Raw genomic sequence first — 21,315 nt, 5'->3', positions numbered from 1 at the left:
AGAGGGGGCTGGAGAGATGGCTCAGCAGTTAAGAGCTCCGACTGCTCTTCTGAAGGTTGTGAATTCAAATCCCAACAACCACATGATGGCTCACAGCATCCAATACCTTCTTCTGGGGCGTCTGAAGACAGCTACAGTGTACTTACATATAATAAATAAATAAATCTTAAAAAAAAAAAAGAGTTCAAAGAGTATGACCCAAGGCTAAACAGGGTTAGGATTAGTCCCCAGAAAGCCTCATTCCAGGGACCTCTTGGGAGCTGGAGCTGTTGCTCAGCCACTGCTTAGCACGCATGAAGGCCTGGGCTCTATCTCCGGTACCACCACCAATGACAATGGCTAATCAACCTACCGGGCATCTGCCTGGTTGGGCTGAACAAGATGTGCCACACCATTGAGCTCCACATTTCTGTGCATAAGCTCTACAGCCCGGGCAGAGGCATCATTGGCAACCACAGACTGGAGGCCAGGAACCTCCAGGGCAAAACGGATGGAGCGCAGACCGGAAGCTGCCAGGCCTTCCAGCACTCGTAGACCTTCCTATTGGAAGGAGGCAAAGAAAGACATGTCTTATTTCTGTTTTAATGTTCATTTACAATTCAATCAGTTCTCTCCTCCCACCATTTTACAGCACCCACATGGCTCCTAACTAACTGGATTCTGAGGATCAAACTCTCAAGGGTCTTGTGGCATGTGCTTTCCCAGGGAGCTATCCCTCTGACTGATGTCCAGGTCTCCTTTTTTTCTGGGCTGTGGTGGATCTCCCACAACCACTTTCTAGAGCCCCTCAGCTCCTTCCTCTCACCCAAACTCCCAAGTGGCCACTTCTTTCTGAGGCCCGTACCTCACAGATCTCACCCACTGCAGCAGTCCGTGGCCAGTCCCCTGGGGCCAGATTTTCATTCTTTCCAGCTGTTTCCTCTTCTTGATCAGACAAGTCCACAGCTATTTTCTCTGAGTCCTTCTCTCCTGGAACCTTGACTGCAGTCACTCAGGCAAAAACCAGACTATCAATGATCCTTTTAAGAAATTTCACCGTAACTTTCAAATGGTCAAAATCCTGATGATTCATGCAAGAAGGTGTTTCCCTGAACCCCCAGGAGAAAGGCAGAAAGAGCAGAGAGCCTAGAGCTTTCAGGAACCTAAATGAGGTGTGGATGAAGTGGGAAGTGAACTTTGTGAGTGATACTCTTCCCCCCAGGCCTGAACCTCCACTCACTCTGGATTCCCTTGGCCCCAAGATGAATTCGAGCAAACTCTGTGATCACAGCACACCTGGAGGAGGGGATGGTAGGGAGGTGGTCACATTGTATGCCAGCTCCTTAGCTGTGGCCCAGGTCCTCAGTCCTCCCTTTGACAGTTGAAAAGGTTGTTGTCCCTCCCTAATCCATAAAGTCCCTTCCTTACTGCCCCAAATTCTAGTAGAGAAATCCCATCTCAAAGGCTAAAAATGCTAACTGCTCTATCTTTAGTTAAACCCAGAAAACCGTAAGGTGACTTTTGCAAAGTCCCCCCCCTCTTCAATTCAATGTATGTAAACTGACGTGAAATTTGACTTGCAGAAAAGTAACAGGTCTGTGTGAATACAACTACAGGAATTAACTCTCGGAAGTCAAAGTCCACGACCACATTGTAAAGGGAAAAGGGGAGCCACACACCTTGAACACAGGAGGACCCTAAAAGGAATGTATAGTCCTGGCACTTAATATAAAAATCCGGTATGTGCCTTCATCTTTCAAGATGTTGGCCTTCGACTAATGCTGACGCCTCTCTACCAACTTTTCTCTTCCTTTGAGTGCCGCGTCCCGGACTGATATTCTCGTACAACCTCTACCTAACTGACCAACTCCCCTTGGCCAAGCTAACCCGCGACCCTTGCTCACGTCAGGTCCCGGTTGAATTCCTGCACCGGGTTATAGAAAACCTCGTTAGCACTGGGAAAGACGATTTTGGCGGCGCCCTCAGTGACAGTCGCAACCGGGTCCGCGGGTGGGCGCTCTTCCCAGGACCGGGTGCCGTTCTCCATCGCTGGTGGAGAGGGAGGCTTCTGGGCCTTCCGTTCCATGAACTGAGCTCTACAGAGGCTGTGGGCCGGACGGAGAGGACGGCTTAGCCACAGGATCGTCCTCGCGAGGGACATCCGCGGGCGCCTCAACCCGCCTGCCGTTTTCGAGAGAAGGGAAAAGGCATAGGGAGGTCAGAGAGCTGCATTCTGGGGCGGGGGTGGCCTCTATATCTATAAAGTAGAAACTAAAATCCGGTGGCCTCCATAACATCCTGCGTTCTCGAGGGCACTGGACCCAACAGAGGCTAAGGCCCGCGGCTCAGATTTCCCAACACACACACCCGGACAAACTTCTCTCTTCGGCTCAGGTTTCCCACCACACCCACACACCCACCCACCCACCCACCCACCCGGACAAGCGTCTCCCTTCCGCTCACAGGATCCAACGAGTCACGGTGCATGCTTCTCGCATTAGGGCCTGGGAGCCGCCATGTTGGCAAAGAGGGCGGGCCAATCACATGACAATAACTGACCAATTAGAGACATTACCTACAGTGGGCGACCAGGGTCAAGACTCTTCTAGGGAAGGAAGTGCGCAGGCTACACTACACCAGTGATTCTTAATAATACAACTCTTCTACAAGGGAGTTTCACTAGTTTAATTCAGGGCAAAAAGCGGAGGCACTCTGCACCTTTAGATGTCTTCTGTGTGCACCTTGTAGGTTAACTCAGGCTCTAGAATAGTATTCACTGTCTTTGAATCTCAGTCCCACCACGTACTCTGGGCAAGTTAATTAAAATGTAAGGCTCCTATTTCCCTTACCTGTTAAATAGGAATCTTAGCTGTCAAGGGCAAAGATTAAATAACCGAATGCCTGGGAAGTGTGCAAAGGAGCCACTCAGACTGAGTGTTGGCCTAATGTATGCATCAGGAAAATATGGAGATCCGGGATGTGAGAGTTATCTTAGCTTGCCTTGCTATATGTTATCTGTTAATTGGGGGTAGAGGGCACTCTTAATCCAGGTTGTCCTGGAGTTATATAGCCCAGGGCAGATTAGAGTTTCCTGCCTCAGTCTCTCATATGGTGAGATTTCAGGCATTTCTACCAGGCCCAACGGTACTTATTTTGTTTCAAAATTTTATTTTTTTGTTATTTTTGTGTATGTGTGCAGTTGTGTGTAAGTCCTCAAAGAGCAAAAAGGTGATAGTTTCTAGAACTGTAGCCATCTGACATGACTGCTGGGAACTGAACTCTATTCAACAAGAGCAGTACACACTCTTAATTTTTTTGAGACAGGGTTTCTCTGTGTAGCCCTGGCTGTCCTGGAACTCACTCTGTAGACCAGGCTGGCCTCGAACTCAGAAATCCTGCCTCTGCCTTCCAAGTGCTGGGATTAAAGGTGTGTGCCACCATTGCCCGGCCAGTAGACACTCTTAATCCAGTCCGCACTCTTCTGTTCTTGACTCTGCTACCCATCCAAAAAGTAGTCAGGCCTCTCTAACATTAGTTATAAGACGTATAATTATCTGAGTTAGTGCAAAATGCTAACAGAACTTCACATCGCATAAGCATCCTGAGTTTTCACTTTATTAACCTCTTGAACCTAAGTTTAAATCTTCGTATTCACTTTCCTGTGATCTTGATAGTTTACTCAGCTCAGCTCCATGAAACCTCATTTCCACAAAGAGCCTAAACTGTTCCTGGAACAACAGTTGTTCTCATTTTACAAGAAACTGAAGCTCCAAGATACAGAGCAACCTGTCCCGCAGTCACTCAACTTAGCCCGTCTACAGAACCGAGACCCGGGAGGAAAGAGGAGCTGGTGAGAACCGAAGCGCTCGAAGCGCGGCTAAGCTTGCCTAAGGGGCGGGGCCGAGGCAGTTTTCCTCCCTGCCGGCAGCGCCGTGCGCTTCCTCGGCGCTCGGCTGGGGCGGCCTGGCCCACAATGAATGGCCGCCGCGGCTACCACTGCTGCTGAGGCGGAGGCCGCGGAGGCCGCAGAGGCGGAGGCCGAGGCCGAGGCGCAGGGAGGCGCGCCCCGGGCCCAGGCCCGGCCCCAGCTGCCGCTGCGGAGCCCGCCGGGAGGCCCCGGAGCGCGGCCACAGCGCAGGTGAGATGGCCCGCCCCAGGCCCAATTCCGGCCTCCTCCCGCCCGGGGCGGCCCGAGGACATCAGAGGTTCCGGCGGAGGGCCGAGAGGCGAGGCCTCCGGGCGCCCTGCTGCGAACCAGAAGCCGAGCCCGCGGCGCTGACAGCGGCGGGAGGGCAAGAGTGAGATGGCCGAATCTCAGCTGGCGGCCTACAGCGTCCAGCCCGCGGGCCCGGCCCGCAGGGCTTGAAGGCCGCTCGGGGGAGGCGCGGGTCGCGGGATCCTTGAAGTCTCAGGGCCGGAGGGGGTAATCGCGTGGAGCCGGCAGGCGAGGCTGGAGGGGGGAGGGGAGGCCTCGGGCTGGCGGGGGGTGGGAGGGCGGAGGGCTGCGCCGCCCGAGGGAAAAGGCCTGGAGGGGTGCGGGAGGGCCGGAGCTTGCAGGTAGAGGGCGCTGGGGAAGGGGGTGGGCGGGTCAGGTTACAGGCCTTGGGGGGAGGTGAGGAAAAGCCCGGGAAGTTAGACTTGGGGGGGGGTGGGCGGAGCTTGCTCGAGTGGGGGCGGATTGGAGAGAGCCCTAAGATATTTGCAGGGGGTCGCACGAGGTCAGAGACTAGAGATGTGCGGGTAAACTCCGACGGGAGGGCATCAGGTAAGGCTGGGCGTGTTGGGAGTTTGCAGGCGGCCCAGGGCCTATGGTTTAGGATGTGGGGAGCAGGTTAGGAAAACCTGGTGTGAGCTAAGGGATCTGCCCCCCCCACACACACACATCTCCGTATGTTTGCTTAGGGTCAGAACCGGGGGGGGGGGGTTCCTCTTTCCCACGCCTCTTCTCTGACACCTTGGCCAACTGCTAACAAGGACAGGCCAGCGGCTGGATGGGAGTTAGCGTGGGCTGCACCGGATACCTAGTTCAAACATCTTGTTTTCGGTGTGTATGGCCCCTACTCAACCCACCGCCCTACCCCACCCACTATGGAGGCAGCCCAGCAGACATTACCTGATTATTCTAGAGTCCTGAAATCGTTCTCAGCCTTCTGGCGCCGGAACCTGGGGGCTCCAGTCTAGAAGATGAGCCCTCACAGCGTTGCAATACGCCCTAGCTTTCCAGGCCCAACCTGCTGCCTGGGCCTGAATTCTGTCTCCTCCTGGGAGATAAAATATTCTGTCGCCTCCTGGGATGGTGACTGCCTGAAGCTCTGTTGTGTCTTTGAGACAAAACAGGTACCTACACATCCTGACTTGTGCCTGGGGGAGGGAGAAGGAGGGCTCCTGGTCCCAGGGCCTTCCCTCCCTCCTTGGTGCCCCTTCTAGGGCAGGTTGTATGCTAAGCGTGGAACCAGCTAGTTCATTGATTACTCGCCACCGCTGGGTCTTTGGCTTTCTCTTTTCAGAGAAAGAAGCTGGGGTTCGGGGCGGGGCTTGTCCCTGGTCATATGACTAGACTGTGGCCTATGCCTATTAAGTCAAGTTCGCCCTCCTTGGGTATCAGCAGAGAAATTCCTGCTGTTCCAATTCCCTGTTGGAGTCTTCTTGGACCTGGCCTTTCCTGGGCTCTCTAGACCGGCTCAGTCAATCCCCTTGCAGTAGTTCCAAGGAACTGTGTGTGGGCTTCTTCATCCTGCTCATACCTTCTCTCCCATCCCGCATCTGGGAGTCAGGGGCACGGGGCTCATGAAAGTGCTGGTTCTGCTGCAGGAAGTGGTTGTAGAAGAGGGTGGTAGTGGTTTGGGAGTGAGATTTTGCTTTGCCTGGACTTTGTGCGCCTTACTTTGGTTTCTTAGCACACTGCTCCAACTCTAGACTAATTGCAAGGTTAACAGTGTGTTCCTTGTTTTGGAAGGGTAAAGTTTTTGTTTTAGTGTTGTTTTTTTGGTTGATGTTACTCTAGCTCAGGCTGACCTTGAACTTATTATAGCCTAACTAGTCTTAAACTATAGCCCTCTTGCCCATCAGCCCAGTGCGGGGATTGTATAGGAATGAGGACCACACACTGTCTTGGTGACTTTGACTGGACATCCTCAGCACCAGAGTCAGCTACAAACTTCTGGGTTGCTGGTATCAGGCAGTACTGGGTTTATTGATGATTTTCTTGAGTCTCCATTTTCCCTCTTATCCTTGGAGTTTCCAGAACTCCACCATCTTCTGGGCCATGCCCTCCAGCCTGGTCTCTTGATGGGGGAGGGGAGCTGAGGACTGGTCCAGCAGCCTGTGTTACAGAACTTGGTGCTTTCAGATTGTTTTCTCTGCTGCTGCAGCTCTCCAGGAAAACCCCCCTCTTGCCTCTCAGTTGTCTCTGTTAGTTGGGCTGATATCACCTCAGCATCTTTAGAATTACCTTTATTCTCACCACTGGCTGCTGCTGCTGCAACTTTGCTTTAGCTGTTGATGCACAGAGACCGATGTGGACCAAGGGGAACTGCTGGGGCATAGACTGGCTGGCTGTTCCTAGGCCTTAATGAGTCAGGTATCCAGGACAGATGGTGTCAACTAGTTACAGCTGGAATGCAAAACTGGTGGGAGTTGGCCCTGCAGTATGAAGGCAGAAATGGCCAGGTGGCCCCTCCACATGCAACTAGAACAGAAGGTGCACTGGTCATATCTGCTCTTCAGTGAGGACCTTAGGCAAGCCCAGCCTCCGCTAAAGTGGTCAGTTTGCTTTCAGTGTTTTGTGCCCACTCCCTTGCTGAAAACTGAAGAAGCAGTTCTGAGTAACAGTCAGCAGGCTCTCTGAAATGTCTGTTCAGATGGTGACCTAACTTAAAGAAATGGTCCCCAGAGGTTCAGAGAAACTAGCTGCTCTGTTGATGAAGATGGTATAGCAAGACGAGGAGATGATCAGTGGTGTGGAGGCAGGGAGTTCCACTGGGTAATCAGAGACTAGCCATGATCTGAATAGTAAGTTAGGCTGGGGGACGGATGTTCTGGTTGAGGACAACACATTCAGAGCTTTTATTGAGTGTGTGCCAGGCTCCTGCTGAGTTACCAAAAAAAAAAAACGTTTTGTCTTTGTGAGAGAAGAGTGAGGGATGACTCTGGTATAGAGCAGAGATCTTTCATGCTGTCCACAAGAAAGAGCTCAGTCAGAGGATCTCAGAGGTCTCCCTGGCATCCCCAGGCAAAGTCCAGATCCCTTGACTTAAATCCAGAGTCACTCTTCTTTTCTTTTTGGGTTTTGTTTTGTTTTGCTTTGGGTTTTTTGTTTTTGTTTTTTGGATTTTTTTTTTTTCCAGAGACGGTTTCTCTATGTAGTCCTGGCTGTCCTGGAACTCTGTAGACCAGGCTGGCCTTGAACTCAGAGATCCGCCTGCCTCTGCCTTCCAAGTGCTAGGATTAAAGGCATGCACCATCATCAACCAGCTCAGAGTGTCTTAAAGTCTGTCTTCCACAACCCACTTCAGGTTTATGACTCCCTGGGCTTTCTTACATCTGTATTTGGTCTGTACAGGGTCCATCAGAAGGCTGGCCAGTGAGCCCTAACCCAGGGGTTCATTGCCAGAGTGATACAGCACCTGACTGGCCCAGCTACATACCTGAGTTGAGCTTGAGGCAATGCTCGGGCAGTGTAGCCTCTTCCTGGAGCTCGTACCCCAGGATCACTTTAAACACTTCTCTGTGTTTGAGCTCACTCAAGCCCATGCCTAGCGGGCCCTGTGTGGTGGTGTCACTATCTGACACATCTTTGAAGTCAGCAGTAAGTAACCTGTTTGCTGGTGATGTCTTCCCTGGAGTGCATTGGCCCTGTCTGTGGGTGGGTGGGGTTGGGAGAGAAGCAGGCAGGTTAGAAGTAACCTATCATGGGTTGTACTTAACAAATGCTTGCCATCTATTTGCTCTCCTCTGTACAGCCTCAGCAGAGGTGTAAAAGTTAGAACTTGGGGGACCTCTGGTGTTCTCTGAGTGGAGCAGAAGAGTTGAAGGGTGAGTGAACATTAGGATGTGACAGGGTCAGTGCCTCTGCAAGGTCACTTATCCCAGATGCTGGAATTAGGAGGGTATATAACTAGCTTCTTATAATTTATATATTTACTCTTTTTTTTTTATTACATTTTAATCTATTTGGCAGGACATGGAGATCAGTCATGGGACAACTTGGGGAGTCAGTTCTCTCCACCATTAAGAGTCCTAGGGATCAGACTCAGGACACTAGCTGTGGAGGCAAGCTTTACCCAGTGAATCATCTCCTTGGCCCTGCAACTAACTGGCTTCTGACATCTCTTATGTAGCATTAATACTGGATTTGGTACTAGAAGTCAGCTAGAGACAATTTAAGCACTAGAGGTGCAGCTCAGTGGGAGAGCACTAGCCTGGTATGAAAAGGCCCTAGGTTCTATCCCCAGCACCAAAAAAAGACAGGGGGAAAAAAATCTACCAGAGGCTCTGTTTACATTCTATGTACTGGGATGTCGATTTATATAAGGGACTAGAGCTTCCTTGTATTAAGAAACATGAGTTCTCCAGTCAGGTCTGCTTTGTTGTTTAAGTTTGTTTTTTCATAGTCTTGCTTTGTAGCCTTGAATAACTAGCTCAAGTGGTCCTCCTGCCTCAGTCTTCCAGGTAGCTAGAAATTTTATTTTCTTACTTGATAGATGGGAGAAACAGTCATATCTGACCTGTAGTGGCTCTCAGCCAGGGTCCAGGGCTGTGTCTTAAAACAAATAGTTGTTGCATTGTCCTGTTTAGGAGGTAATGCATCCCTTTGGTGATAGCATGGTCCTGCATCATCCCCAGTGCATCTCCGCAAGCTCCATCTACAGTGGAACCATCCTCCCTCAGCCCTGGTTATGCCATTGTTACCTCAAGGACTCTGCATTTGATCTTTGTTCTCTCTGTTCTCTTTTGGGTCTGAAGGCACTGTGACTTAGAAGAATAGGCTTATGATCAGACTTGGTGGCATTACCCAGGCCAGAGCTCCTGAAAACCGGAGGAACGGCTTCTGAGTTCTGTACAGATCTGGAAGTTCTATTAGGCAGAAGCCAGAGTGTGGGGGCCACTTGGAACAAGTTGGAAGAGGTGGCAGACAGAGGTGTCCGCCTGCCTGTTCCTAGAGCTGTGGGTGGAAGAAGGAGATGGAGAAGTATGAGCGGGAGGGAAACCAGGTCAGGCTTACCTCTGGAAACCCTGTGGTAAGGACCCTAGTTAGCCAACAGACTCCTTTTCTGGGTGGGGAGGTTTGGCCTATCCAGAACTCCTCTGCCCCGTTTGTGGCTTCTCTGGGTACTAGTGTTTCCATCTGTGAGGTGCTTCCTTCCTAACTGCTTCAGCATTGTCTGTTTGACCACACAGACAGGATTCAGGAACAGACTTGGGCCTGTTCTGTGTGTGATCCAGTCCTCTCTTTTTGCCTCCCTGGCCTGTTCTCCTAAATCAGATGTCAGGAAATAGACTGAGGAATGAGATGGCCTTATCTGAGCTGTTACCAGGCATTGTGAAAGGGAGCTACTGTTGATCCTACTCCTGCCATGAATGTCATGACAGCCTTTCAGGGACAGAGAATGAACTCCGTGTGGGGAGGGGAAAAATGCCCTAGCACTTGGTACTTGGGAGGCAGAGGCAGACCGATCTTGGTAAGTTCAAGGCCAGTGTACATAGGAAATGAGATTTTTGTTGTTACTGTTGTGTTGTTCATGATTTATTTATTTTTATTCACATTACATCCCAATCACAGCCCCCTTACATAGGAAGTTTTAAGCCAGCCAAAGCTACATAATAAGACCCTGTCTCAAAAACAAAGAACCAAAGAAAGAAATTAGATACCAGCTGATTGTGGTGGTTCACATACTTGGGAGGCTAGGACAGGAATTCAGTACCATCCTCTGTTACCTTCCTCTTCACATTAGAGACCCACCCTGTCACAAAAACAACAGCAAAAAACCAAACCTAGGGTCCATGCTAGACGGTCACTTTCCATTCTGAGCATGCTTACTTTTGTACTGTCTGGATGGGAGTATGTGTGTCGCATTGTACTGTTAAGATTGGAGGGAGAGGCTTTGCTGCTGAGCTGCCTCAGCAAAAATGCATTGTTCACATTCTGGAGGCTGGAAGTTCAAGGTGAAAGGACTGCAAGTTCAGTCTTCAATGTCTGCTGGGGCTGTAGAAGGTGGTGGTCAGGGAGGGATGAACAGGCTTCCTTGAGTGTCACATGAAGGTAGAACCATCATGAATTAATTACCTGCCAAAGGCTTATGCCCTCACCCCACTCCACCCCTTTGAAACATGTTCTCTTTTGGCCCAGTCTGGCCAAATAGAGTCAAAATAGGTGTGTGCCACAATGCCCTCCAAAGCCCTGCTTAATTGTTGCATTAGAAGTAGATTTTGACGTGCAAATTGGTTTTTCTTTTTTGGAGTTTTGATATCGTTTTGAGATTAGCTCAGGCCAGCACACTTCTCTACCTCATCTACCCACTGCTGTGACTACCCATATGCACCATCATACTAGACTAGTATGTTTCTTTGTTTGTTTTTGTGGTGCACAGGTATAACCCCCTCTGTGTCTCTGTGACTTTGGGGCTCAGGTGTATTGCCTGGACTGCCTTCTGCAAAAGCCAGTGGTCTCGTCTCAGGAAACATCCTGCCAGACCCCTTTCCTCAGTGAGTCAACTCAATATGACTGAGTCTGAAACTCAGTGACATCACTTCAGAAGTTCCATCCTAACTTGTCCTGAGGTCAGCTATCTGAGGAGGTCAAGACAGTTCTCTAGAGCTTCACTCTTGTTTTAGACATGGAATTAGATTTGAGGAATGATGATTGGTTGGGGTTTTGGTTTTGTTTGTGTTTTTGTTTGTTGTTGGTTTGTTGTTTTTTTTTTAAATAACATGTATAAAGGGGCTGGAGAGATGGATCAGTGGTTAAGAACACTGGCTGCTCTTCCCAGGGACCTGGGTTCAATTCCCAGCACCCATGGGGCAGCTCACAGTTGTCTATAACTCTAGTTCCAGATGGTCTGACAGCCACACACAGACATATATGCAGGCCAAACACAAATGCACGTAAAGTTAAAATAAATTATTGTTAAAATGTGTATGAGTTTTCCCTGCATGTATGTATACCATGTACTTGTGGTTTCCAGGGAGGCCAGGAAAGGGCATCTGATTCCCAGGAACTAGTGTTAGAAACAGTCGAGTTGAATTGTGTGGCCTAAGCTGATCTTGAACTATATTCAAGCTATCCTTTCCACCTCAGCCTCCTGAGTAGCTTCAACTACAGGCATATGCCACCATGCCTGGTCCAGTCCTAGGGAAAGGGACACAGTAATGAACCTCTTGGGTGAACTTTCTGCCCCTATGGGGCCTCTATGAAGCAAAGATATGACCCCATTTACCTATAAAGTTGTTTTGACACCATGCATGTGCTGTGGTGTGTGTGTAGGATGGCTCTGCAATTAAGAGTTATTTGTGCTGGGCAGTGTTGTCAAAGCATTTGGGAGGCAGAGGCAGGCCTATCTCTGATTTTGAGGACAGCCAGGGCTGTACAGTGAAACCTGTCTCAAAACAAAGAGTTGCTCATTCTTGCAGAAGACTGGGGTTAGAGCCCCAGAATCCACATGGTGGTCCATAACCATCCATAACTGCAGTCCCTTCTGACCTCCAAGGGCACCAAGCATGTTGGTGGTACACAGACATAATTGCAGGCAAACATACAGCATGAGTAAATGTAATTATACATTTTTTAAAAACTAAAGAAAAAAAAAGGAGTGGGAGGGGTCAGATCAGAGGCAGGCGGATCTCTGAGTTTGAGGACAGTCAGAACTGTATAGTGTAACCCTGCCTTGGTCTACCCTCTGGGTGCTGGGACTACATGCACGTTCTACTTCAATTGAATCATTTTCTTAAAAACCATTCACGTGAGCCAGGTAATTTACCCAACATCTGGGGAGTAGAGGAAAGCCAATCCCTGTGTGTGAGATCAAGTCCAGTCTGGATCTGCATAATGAGATCTTGTTTCCAGAAAAAGAAAAGAAAAAAATTGGAGCTGGGTGTGGAGGCTCCCCAGCACTGAGGAGGCTGCGGCTAAAGAATCAGTGCAAGGAGGCTGGAGAGATGGCTCAGTGGTTAAGAGCGCTGACTGCTCTTCCAGAGGTCCTGAGTTCAAATCCCAGAAACCATATGGTGGCTCACAACCATCCTTAATGAGCAACAAATACAAAAACAAACAAACAAAACAAAAAAAAGGAAAAAAAAACTAATAAAACAAAAACAAAGAAACCTATGGGCTAGAGCAAAAGTGAAGGTGCTGGGGGGAGGGGAAAAAAGAATCAGTGCAAGCTCAAAACTAACTTGGGTTACATAGTAGAAACTTGTCTAAAAACAAAGCAGTAAGTATTTTGCAGATGAACAGTATGCCCACCAGGTTCAAAATTTAAGATAGAAAAATATACTTGGCACAACTTCCCTATTCTGTACAGAGGAAACTAGTAGTTTCGCCTCTGTTTATTTGGGGGTCTGGGTATGGCAGACTGTGTTGGGTCGGGGTGTTCTTGGGCAGCCTGCCCCATGTAGGCAAGTACTATATTCCAGTCTTGTTTGTTTTCTGTTCAACAGTTTTGTTGAGATACACCATGCATTCCAACCCTTCTATAACTGTACTAGTTTTTCTTTTTGAGATCTATTTTGTGTAGCCCACCTTATTTTTCGGCCCAGCGGATCCTCCCCTCTGCCCTACAGAGTTCCTAGGACACACATGTGGCTTTGCTGTGGGCTTTCATGTATTCAGAGCCAGGGAAAGATCAATCATTGCTAATTTTAATTGATAGTTCATTATACTGAGAGTAAGCACACATTCTTTTGCTCTAAGCAAATTCCATTCTTCTTTCCCAGCTCCTTGCAACCTTCTGTTTTATGTTAATGGATTTGCCTTTTCTGGAGACTTCATATAAATGGAATCCTGTGCCATGTGGTCCTTCGGTCTTGCTTTTTCCTATCATGTGAAGAACCTTGAAACGTTTCCCAAGTTGTTTTTCATATTCTCACCAGCAGTGTGAGAGAGTTCAAAGTTCTCAAAGTTGGTAGAACCTGCCATATTTTTCTGTGGAGATAGAGGTGGCTGGAACTTAGAACCTTGTTCACACACCCAGCCTTTTGCCTGCTTTGTTCCTGCTTTCAAGCCTACAGCATAAGGCTGTTTTGCATTATAATTTAAATGTGCATTTTCATGGTGACTAGCTGTATGATTAGTGAGTGCATTAAGGTCATATTCTGGGCCACAGACTGTCGTATTGTCATGCCAATGGCCGTTTTTAACATGAGTGTAAGAATGTTGGTGCACTATGCCTGTGTCTTCTTATATGCAAGAAACTGATCTTGGGCCATCTATTCTGAGTCTGTAGGTCCAGTATCCTCACATTCAACCAACCATAGAGCCACAAAGCATTCCTCTGATGGTTAAACTCAGTGGTAGAGTATGTGCTTAGATTATGTAAATCCCTGGGTTCTATCCCCCAGCACTGATCAGAATATTTTAAAAGTTTTTTTCTTAGAATTACTATTATTTTATGTGCATGAATATTGCCTACATGTGTGTATGCATACATGTGTATCTGTTGGGTCCCCTGGAACTGGGGAATGGATGGTTTTAAATTTGGATGCCTGGAATCAAATCTTGGTCCTCTGTAAGAGACAAGTACTCTTTACTACTGAGCCATTTCTCCGACCCCTGTCAGGAACGTTCATTTTAAATCCAGCTGCGGGACTGGTGAGATGGCTCAGCGGTTAAGAGCACTGACTGCTCTTTCGAAGGTCCTGAGTTTAAATCCCAGCAACCACATGGCGGCTCACAACCATCTGTAATCAACAGCTACACTGAACTTACATATAATAATAAATAAATAAATCTTTAAATCTAGATGTGATGATTCTGGCCTTCTAAAGGCTAAGATGGGGGTAGTTCTGTAAGTTCCAGACCAGCTATAATGAGAAATCTGTCTCCAATAGAAAAGACTTGAATATGGAAAGTATTACCTAGTGCTTATATTAAACCAGGTAGTATCAGTCCTAGAGACCATATAATACACATGAAGCACAGCAGTGACCCCAGTATCCGAGAGGTGGAGGCAAGAAGACCAAGACTCGGACCAACTGAGTAACAAGGTTCAGGAGCTCAGTCGTGGAGCGCTTACCTACCATGCTAAAGGCCCTGGGTTCTGTCCCAAGCTCCACAAAAAGGCAAAGGGGCTTGAGTGACTGTGCATAATAGTATCTATAGTGTTCTTGCACCAGTCCCCTGCAGAGGCCCTTGGGATGACTCAGTCATAAAGGCATGGCTGTGAGGGGACAGAAGTGGAAGTGGCACTGCCATTCTTAGATGTATCGCAGATTTTACCATGTGGCTGTTGTTTGTGACTCCCACATGCTCTCCTGTAGGAGGTGAGGAGGTTGCTTGGGCAGGGCAGGGCCTATGTTGGTTTCTGCCACCTGACCTGTCAGTATCTTATCTCTTGTCCTTATGCAGCTGCTGCCATGGCGCAGACCTTACAGATGGAGATTCCAAACTTCGGCAACAGCATCCTTGAGTGCCTCAATGAGCAGCGGCTACAGGGACTATACTGTGACGTGTCAGTAGTGGTGAAGGGCCATGCCTTCAAAGCCCACCGTGCTGTGCTGGCCGCTAGTAGCTCTTACTTCCGGGACCTCTTCAACAGCAGCCGCAGTGCTGTGGTAGAACTGCCGGCCGCTGTGCAGCCACAGTCATTCCAGCAGATCCTCACATTTTGTTACACAGGCCGGCTGAGCATGAACATGGGAGACCAGTTTCTGCTCATCTACACAGCCGGCTTCCTGCAGATCCAGGAGATCATGGAGAAAGGCACTGAGTTCTTCCTCAAAGTTAGCTCTCCAAGTTGCGACTCCCAGGGCCTGCACCCGGAGGAGGCCCCATCCTCAGAGCCTCAGAGTCCTGTAGCGCAGACATTGGGGTGGCCAGCCTGTAGCACGCCACTGCCCCTTGTGTCACGGGTCAAGACAGAACAGGAGTTGGACTCAGTGCAATGCACACCCATGGCCAAGAGGCTGTGGGACAGCAGCCAGAAGGAGGCTGGAGGCAGTGGTGGCAACAACGGCAGCCGCAAGATGGCCAAGTTCTCCACGCCAGACCTGGCCCTTAACCGGATGCCTCAGCCACTCTCAATGGCCACAGCTACAGCAGCAGTGGCTGTGGTTGCAGTAGGGGGATGTGTGAGTGGGCCCAGCATGTCAGAGCGGACCAGTCCAGGTACCTCCAGTGCTTACACCAGTGACAGCCCCAGCTCCTACCACAATGAAGAGGACGAAGAAGAAGATGCAGGTGAGGAGGGCACAGATGAGCAGTACCGTCAGATCTGCAATATGTATACAATGTACAGTATGTTGAACGTTGGCCAGACAGGTGAGTGCCACCCCTCCCTTCCATGTGCTTCCGTGTGTGTATGTGTGTAAAACATGAACATACTTGTCCCCTGTTCCCACAGCTGAGAAGGTAGAGGCCCTTCCTGAGCAGGTGGTCCTTGAGTCCCGCAGTCGCATTCGAGTGCGGCAAGACCTGGCATCTCTCCCAGCTGAACTTATCAACCAGATTGGCAATCGTTGCCACCCAAAGCTCTACGATGAAGGTGACCCCTCAGAGAAGCTGGAGCTCGTGACAGGTGTGCTGGCAGTGCTTTAGTTCCCACCCCTTTGCTCTGCAAGCTAGCACCCTCCCTCTGTGTCCCAGGGCACTTGACACTCCATGTTCCCATTTGTACAACTCTTAGTAGCAGATGCCCTGACAAGAGAGACTAGGGTAGGTGAGTTGGAACAGGAGATATGACTCTACTGGTAATAACTTACCTAGCATACAGGAAATCCTGGATGTCATACTAGGCACTGCATAAACTAGGCATGCTGATAGACATTTATAATCTCAACACTCAGGAGGTGGAGGCACAGAGGTCAGAAGATGACTGTCAGCCCCTGGGATGCATGAGCCCTTGTCTCAAAAAATAAACAAACAAACAAAAAACATTAATTGAGTTTAAGCCAGGGGTATGACTCAGTGTAGAAACCAGCATGCTAAAGGGATCCCAACTTTTTGGTTTGTTCTGATTTTTTCAAGACAAGTTTCTCTGTAGCCCTGACTATTCTGGAACCCATTGCTATGTAGACCAGGCTCTCCTCAAACTCAGAGATCTGCCTGCCTTCCTCCTGAGTGCTGGGGTTAAAGGTGTGCTCCACCTCCACCAGGCTAGATTCCAAGTTTTATTCTCAGTACCACAGAAGGGAGATGGGTGAGGAGAGTGGTACTGAGCTGTCTCCAAGTGAGGAAGGATATATCTGGGTTCCTAGATTAAGAGTTTGAAGCCACCCTGAACTACACAGGGAAACTGTCTCAACCAAAAAGAAGGGAGCAGAGAGGGGAAGGAGAGAGAAGTTGATTTGCTTCTCATCAAAGACCAATCTATAGGTTTCTAGGTCATGGGAACTAGTGGAGATGGGTTGTAGTTGGGCCAGCAGGTTGGGGCCCACTGTCTTCCTGAGCCTCTACCACCATGTATCTACCTGGGTGTATTCAGAGTGCCTATGACACACTTGGGTGTTCAGAGGTGAGTTGAGATTTGAGCCCAGACCATGTGACTTTTCTTACTAGGCACCAATGTATACATCACAAGGGCACAGCTTATGAACTGCCACGTCAGTGCAGGCACGCGGCACAAGGTCTTGCTGCGGCGGCTTCTGGCTTCCTTCTTTGACCGGTGAGGTACACCCCAGAGTCCCAGGGTTGGGAAGCAGGTTACTCTCCCCTCCTCTTCCCCCCACACCCCTCCTCTCCCCCCCCCCCAACCTCTACCAGGAACTCTGATGTCCTCCACACTTCTACCCTATCTCCAGGAATACACTGGCCAATAGCTGTGGCACCGGCATCCGTTCTTCCACCAATGACCCCAGACGAAAGCCACTGGACAGTCGTGTCCTCCATGCTGTCAAGTGTGAGTGTTGTGCTGGGGCCTGGGGTTGGTTGTTGGTTGATTAGTTTGGGGGTTTTGTTTGTTTTTGAGACAGGGTCTCTACACAGCCCTGATTGGCCTGGAACTAACTATATAGTTGTAGGCTACTATGCTGTGGTAATAGTGTTGTGGTGGTAGTAGTAGTTGTAGTCTAACTATGTAGTTATAGGCTGGCATTGAATTCTCAAGTGCTAGGATTTAGAAGCCTGTGCCAGCTGGGCAGTGGTGCCGCACGCCTTTAATCCCAGCACTTGGGAGGCTGAGGCAGGCGGATTTCTGAGTTTGAGGCCAGCCTGGTCTACAGAGTGAGTTCCAGAACAGCCAGGGCTACACAGAGAAACCCTGTCTCAAAAAAAAAGTAGAAGCCTGTGCCACCATAAAGTGCTTGCATCAGAAGTATGAGGTTCAGATCCCTAGCCTTCACAACAAAAACATGATGTCTGGAGTTCAGGACCTGAGAAAAAAGACAAGAGGATCCCTGGAGTTCACTGCCTCCAGCCTAACTGAAGTGCTGAGCTCCAGAGTCAGTGAAAGACTCAAAAAAATAAATAGATAGATAGATGGATAGATGGATGGATGGATGGATGGATGGATGGATGGACGGACGGACGGACGGACGGACGGACGGACGGACGGGGCGGGCGGACGGGGCGGGCGGACGGGGCGGGCGGACGGGGCGGGCGGGCGGGGAAATGGCTTGGTATTGGTGAGGCACTTCCAGGGTGGCTGAAGTTTGATCCTCAGAGACACATGAAGGTGGAGGGAGAGAAGTGGTACATCACAATAATAGTTGTTTTCTCTTTAAGGGTTCACTCAGGAAGGAGAGTCTTGTTTGTTTGTTTGAGTTTGAGGATAGCCAGGGCTATGTAGAGAGACCCTGTCTCAAAATAAGGGTGGGCTGTCGAAGGCCAGTGAGGTGGTACAAGTTATTCTCTGACTATCACACATGCACATTTTAAAACTTTTTAAAGAGAATGTTCTGACCAGCACTCAAGAGACTGGAACAGGAAGCGTTCAAGGTCAGCCACAGCTACATTGGAAAAGCAGGGTGGGTCCTGAGATCCTTTGTGGCTTATGGGAAAGAGGATTCAATAGAGAGTTTCTTCACATTTTGGCATATAATATGGAAGGACCTGAGTGTCTTTTGTCAAGCGGGAGGACCTCAAGTCCAGGGTAGTCAAGAGAAGATTGAGGTGGCCAGAACTGTCAAAGGGCATGTCTATGGCATTGGCAGCCACTTGTCAGGGGAGGCCTAGGTTGGCATGAGTAACTCCCAGGCTCTGAGTCATATAGCACCACATTTTCTTTAGGGGGTGGTGAGGCGGGGGCCCAGGTGAGCAGCAGTAGTTTGTTATCATTAGTGGCATCCACTGGACTTTCATAGAAGCTGGGAGGCTTAATGGGAGGAGTCTAGGCCTGAGCTGCCTGCTCTACCCCCACAGACTACTGCCAGAACTTCGCCCCCAACTTCAAGGAGAGCGAGATGAATGCCATTGCAGCTGACATGTGCACCAATGCCCGCCGAGTGGTACGTAAAAGCTGGCTGCCCAAGACTAAGCCGCTGCACCTGGTGGAGGGTGATAACTACAGCAGCTTCATCAGCGACACTTGCAAGATAGAACCGGACATGATGAGCATGGAACACAGCTTCGAGACAGCCAGCCACGATGGCGAGGCTGGCCCTTCAGCTGAGGTTCTCCAGTAACATACATGTGACACCCCCTTACTGGATGTCACACTCCCCTCCTATCACACCCTCACCTATCACCTACCTGGTCACGATCTACTGTCTGTCCCTCCCCAGGACCTGTGAGGGGCTGCTCCATGCCCTCTATCCGGATGCAAGAGCTGGCTGACAAGGCCAAACCACTGTACCTAGGAGAGGGCAGTGCCTACAACAGCTTTCTCAGTGACCATGAGGAAGAGCAGAACTTGATAGGCATAGAATACAGCTTTCACACAGACAGCCCCCTCAGCGAAGGTCCTCCAATACCTGCCCAGGACCCTTCCATGGATGTCACACTCCCCTCCTGTCACATACATACCCCCACCACCTTAGTCACGAGCTACTGTCTGTCCCTCCCCAGAACCTGCAGGGGTGCTGCATGCTCCCAGCCCCTCTGCCTCCCTGTCATCCCACACCTTTTCCCCAAAGCAAGCTGGGCTGGGTCAAGAGAGGACAGGCATCAGGTGGGATCTGTGACCTTCCTCAACACTCACGGGGAGCCCTGGTTCCCCTTCCTCTTAGGCATTTCCCAGCACCAGGCCCGGCTAGGGGACGGGCAGGACTCAACAAGAGCCTGCCCCTCACTGTGGCTGCTTGGGACTCCACGGGCCCAGGGGTCTTCTGGACCCCTCCCACCATCCCCCAGTGCTTCCATGTCTCCAAAAGCGCCTTCCTGTCCCTCTCGTCTGTCCCTGCACCTTGGGGCTGGGGTAGGTGGGGCCAAGAGGGACTGTCTACTTTACAAACTGAGGAAACAAGCCCAAAAGGCTTAGAGAAACTCTAGAACTGACCCTCTGTGACAGCCTCCATCACGCCCCTTTTAGTCCCACCCTGCTCTGCCTCTGTGGGCCCCCTCAGCCCAAGAGGTCATTCCAAGAGAGCAGTGCTCCTATGGGCAGGTGAGGGTCTCAGGACAGGTTTCCAGTCTGGCAGAATTTGTGGGTGTGCGTGCGTGCGTGTGTGCGTGCGTGCCTGCGTAGAGTGTTTGCTTTTAAAAACATGAAGATCAAGAGGCAGCAAGACCAGGGTCGGAACCAGGGAGCAGGCTGGGAGACTGCTGCCCTTCTCCCATCCGACCCTGGGCAGGGCTCCCAGCCCCCACCCCCTGTACATAACTTTTTGAAACATTTTTTTAGCGAATGAAATATTGAAGTATAAGATTTCCTTTTATTTTTCAAATCAATGGGAATGTGTCTGAGGTTCCCTGGGTCCCTGGGCTGTGGAAGGCAGGATGCAGGGAAGACTGAATGTGTGTGTGTGTGGACTGTGGGTGCATGTTTCCACAGGGGCCCAGTCCCAGTGCCCCAGGACTCCTGTGGATCCAACCAGCTTCCTCTCCCCCGGGACTAAAGTTTTAGGGTGTTCACAGGTCCCAGTTAGCTGAGCCCACTCCTGGGGGATGAGGCAGGGCAGGGTCCGCATCCATTGTTACTGGTTTGCGGAGCTTATCTCTGGCCGCACTCCTTTCCACTCTAGCTCTCCAGGAGCAGTCTTTTGGGTGTCTTGAGTTTGACATGTGAGCACAGGGTTTCTGTTACTCCCCTCCATTAACGTCCTTTCACATCTCACTGGTTCTGTTCTAGCCCTGACCTCCCCCCCCTCCCCAACTCTGCATTCTAGCTGCCTTTTCAGAGGCAGGGGTTTGCAGGATTGGAGAAGGTGGGATGGAGCCTTTTGAGTCAGATCTGGAGACCTGTCTCCAGGCCAGCAGCACCCTCTAATCTGCCATGATCCCTCTTAACATCTGATGGTGTGAGGGTGGGGTGTTGGGTCTGACTTGGCCCCCAGTACCTTAGCCCTGGGTGGCCAAGTGGAGGGGAGTAGACATCCCTAGCTAAAGCACAAGCACCTTAGTCATACCCCCTCCCTCCGCCCTCGCCCTGGCCTGTTACCCACCTCCCCCAGCAAAGATCCCAAAGCACAATCTCCTGATAACTTGGCGAGCAGCTGAGCCTGGCCGGGATGAGCGCAGGCTGTGCTCCCTGCCCAGGTTTAGTAAGGGGGCAGTTCTGTGGGGCGGAGAGGGCTTGTAGAGTGGGCAGCAGAGCCCATTGGTTCCAAGCACCTCAGGAGGTGGCCCTGACTCCCGGGGCTTGGGTTGAGGGAAGTATAAAGCCAGGGGTGCAGGGGAGAATACTACTCACTTAGGAGAGCCAAAGACAGGGTTGTGCCTTACCTCAGGAGCCACCCCTGCACCCCTCCTCTGGCAGTCAGCTGCTTGCCCTGCCCTCCTGAGAGCTGCATGGTCCCCACCCCAAGCACCCAGGAGAGTAAAAAAGTAACCCACTTAGCAGGAAAGACAAGTAGGGGCAAACCCAGTGGCTACCCTCCCACCCATCCATGCCTCTCATGGGGACAGGCCATCACCCACTGGCCCATGTGAAGTGCCAATGCCCTCCCCACCCAGAGCCGAGCCCCCACCCTTCCCAGGCCCACAAGTGAGATTGCACATTAACTACTGTATGGAGAGGAGCGGTGTTGGGAAATGTGAACCCTGAGAGTCAGTGATGCTGATAAGAATAAACAAGACGCCTTTGTAACAGC

General features: G+C 50.3%; 2 protein-coding genes across 18 annotated transcripts in view; one reads left to right on the top strand and one right to left on the bottom strand.

Moving 5' to 3' along the window:
• Trmt1 (tRNA methyltransferase 1) overlaps positions 1-5,468 on the bottom strand; it is a 13,485-nt gene extending 8,017 nt beyond the window's left edge. For 3 of the 13 annotated variants that reach the window (XR_001778420.2, XR_001778423.2, XR_387738.4), the window contains exons 1-5: positions 2,443-3,818; positions 1,884-2,160; positions 1,220-1,275; positions 845-981; positions 353-540 (exon numbers count right to left, since the gene is read on the bottom strand). Coding sequence is in view for 7 of the 13 variants with exons in the window: in NM_198020.2 (NP_932137.2) it covers positions 353-540; positions 845-981; positions 1,220-1,275; positions 1,884-2,140 (638 nt within the window). In the remaining 6 variants the exon portion in view is untranslated. Of the gene's footprint in view, positions 1-352; positions 541-844; positions 2,161-2,415; positions 3,819-5,092 lie in introns of those variants that run through there. The other 10 variants (NM_001364176.1, NM_198020.2, NM_001164559.1 and 7 more) reach the window with 10 other exon arrangements.
• Positions 3,930-21,315, top strand: Nacc1 (nucleus accumbens associated 1, BEN and BTB (POZ) domain containing). 5 transcript variants are annotated; one of them, NM_025788.3, is made up of 6 exons: positions 3,930-4,117; positions 14,540-15,451; positions 15,534-15,707; positions 16,688-16,793; positions 16,930-17,027; positions 18,488-21,313. In NM_025788.3, the coding sequence occupies exons 2-6, from the start codon at positions 14,548-14,550 to the stop codon at positions 18,748-18,750; spliced, it is 1,545 nt and encodes a 514-aa protein (NP_080064.3). In that variant the 5' UTR covers positions 3,930-4,117; positions 14,540-14,547; the 3' UTR covers positions 18,751-21,313. The 5 variants fall into 5 exon arrangements, with proteins under 5 accessions (NP_080064.3, XP_006531358.1, XP_006531356.1 ...); XM_006531295.4 differs by having other exon boundaries at positions 3,953-4,117; positions 14,540-15,370; positions 18,488-21,315; XM_006531293.4 differs by lacking the exon at positions 3,930-4,117 and adding an exon at positions 4,187-4,402 and having other exon boundaries at positions 18,488-21,315.

This window comes from Mus musculus, chromosome 8, assembly GCF_000001635.26.
Source record: "Mus musculus strain C57BL/6J chromosome 8, GRCm38.p6 C57BL/6J".
In the NCBI taxonomy this organism is placed as follows: Eukaryota; Metazoa; Chordata; class Mammalia; order Rodentia; family Muridae; genus Mus; species Mus musculus.
The sequence above is the reverse complement of the archived record's forward strand: the minus strand, read 5'-3'. Positions and strand labels throughout refer to the sequence as shown.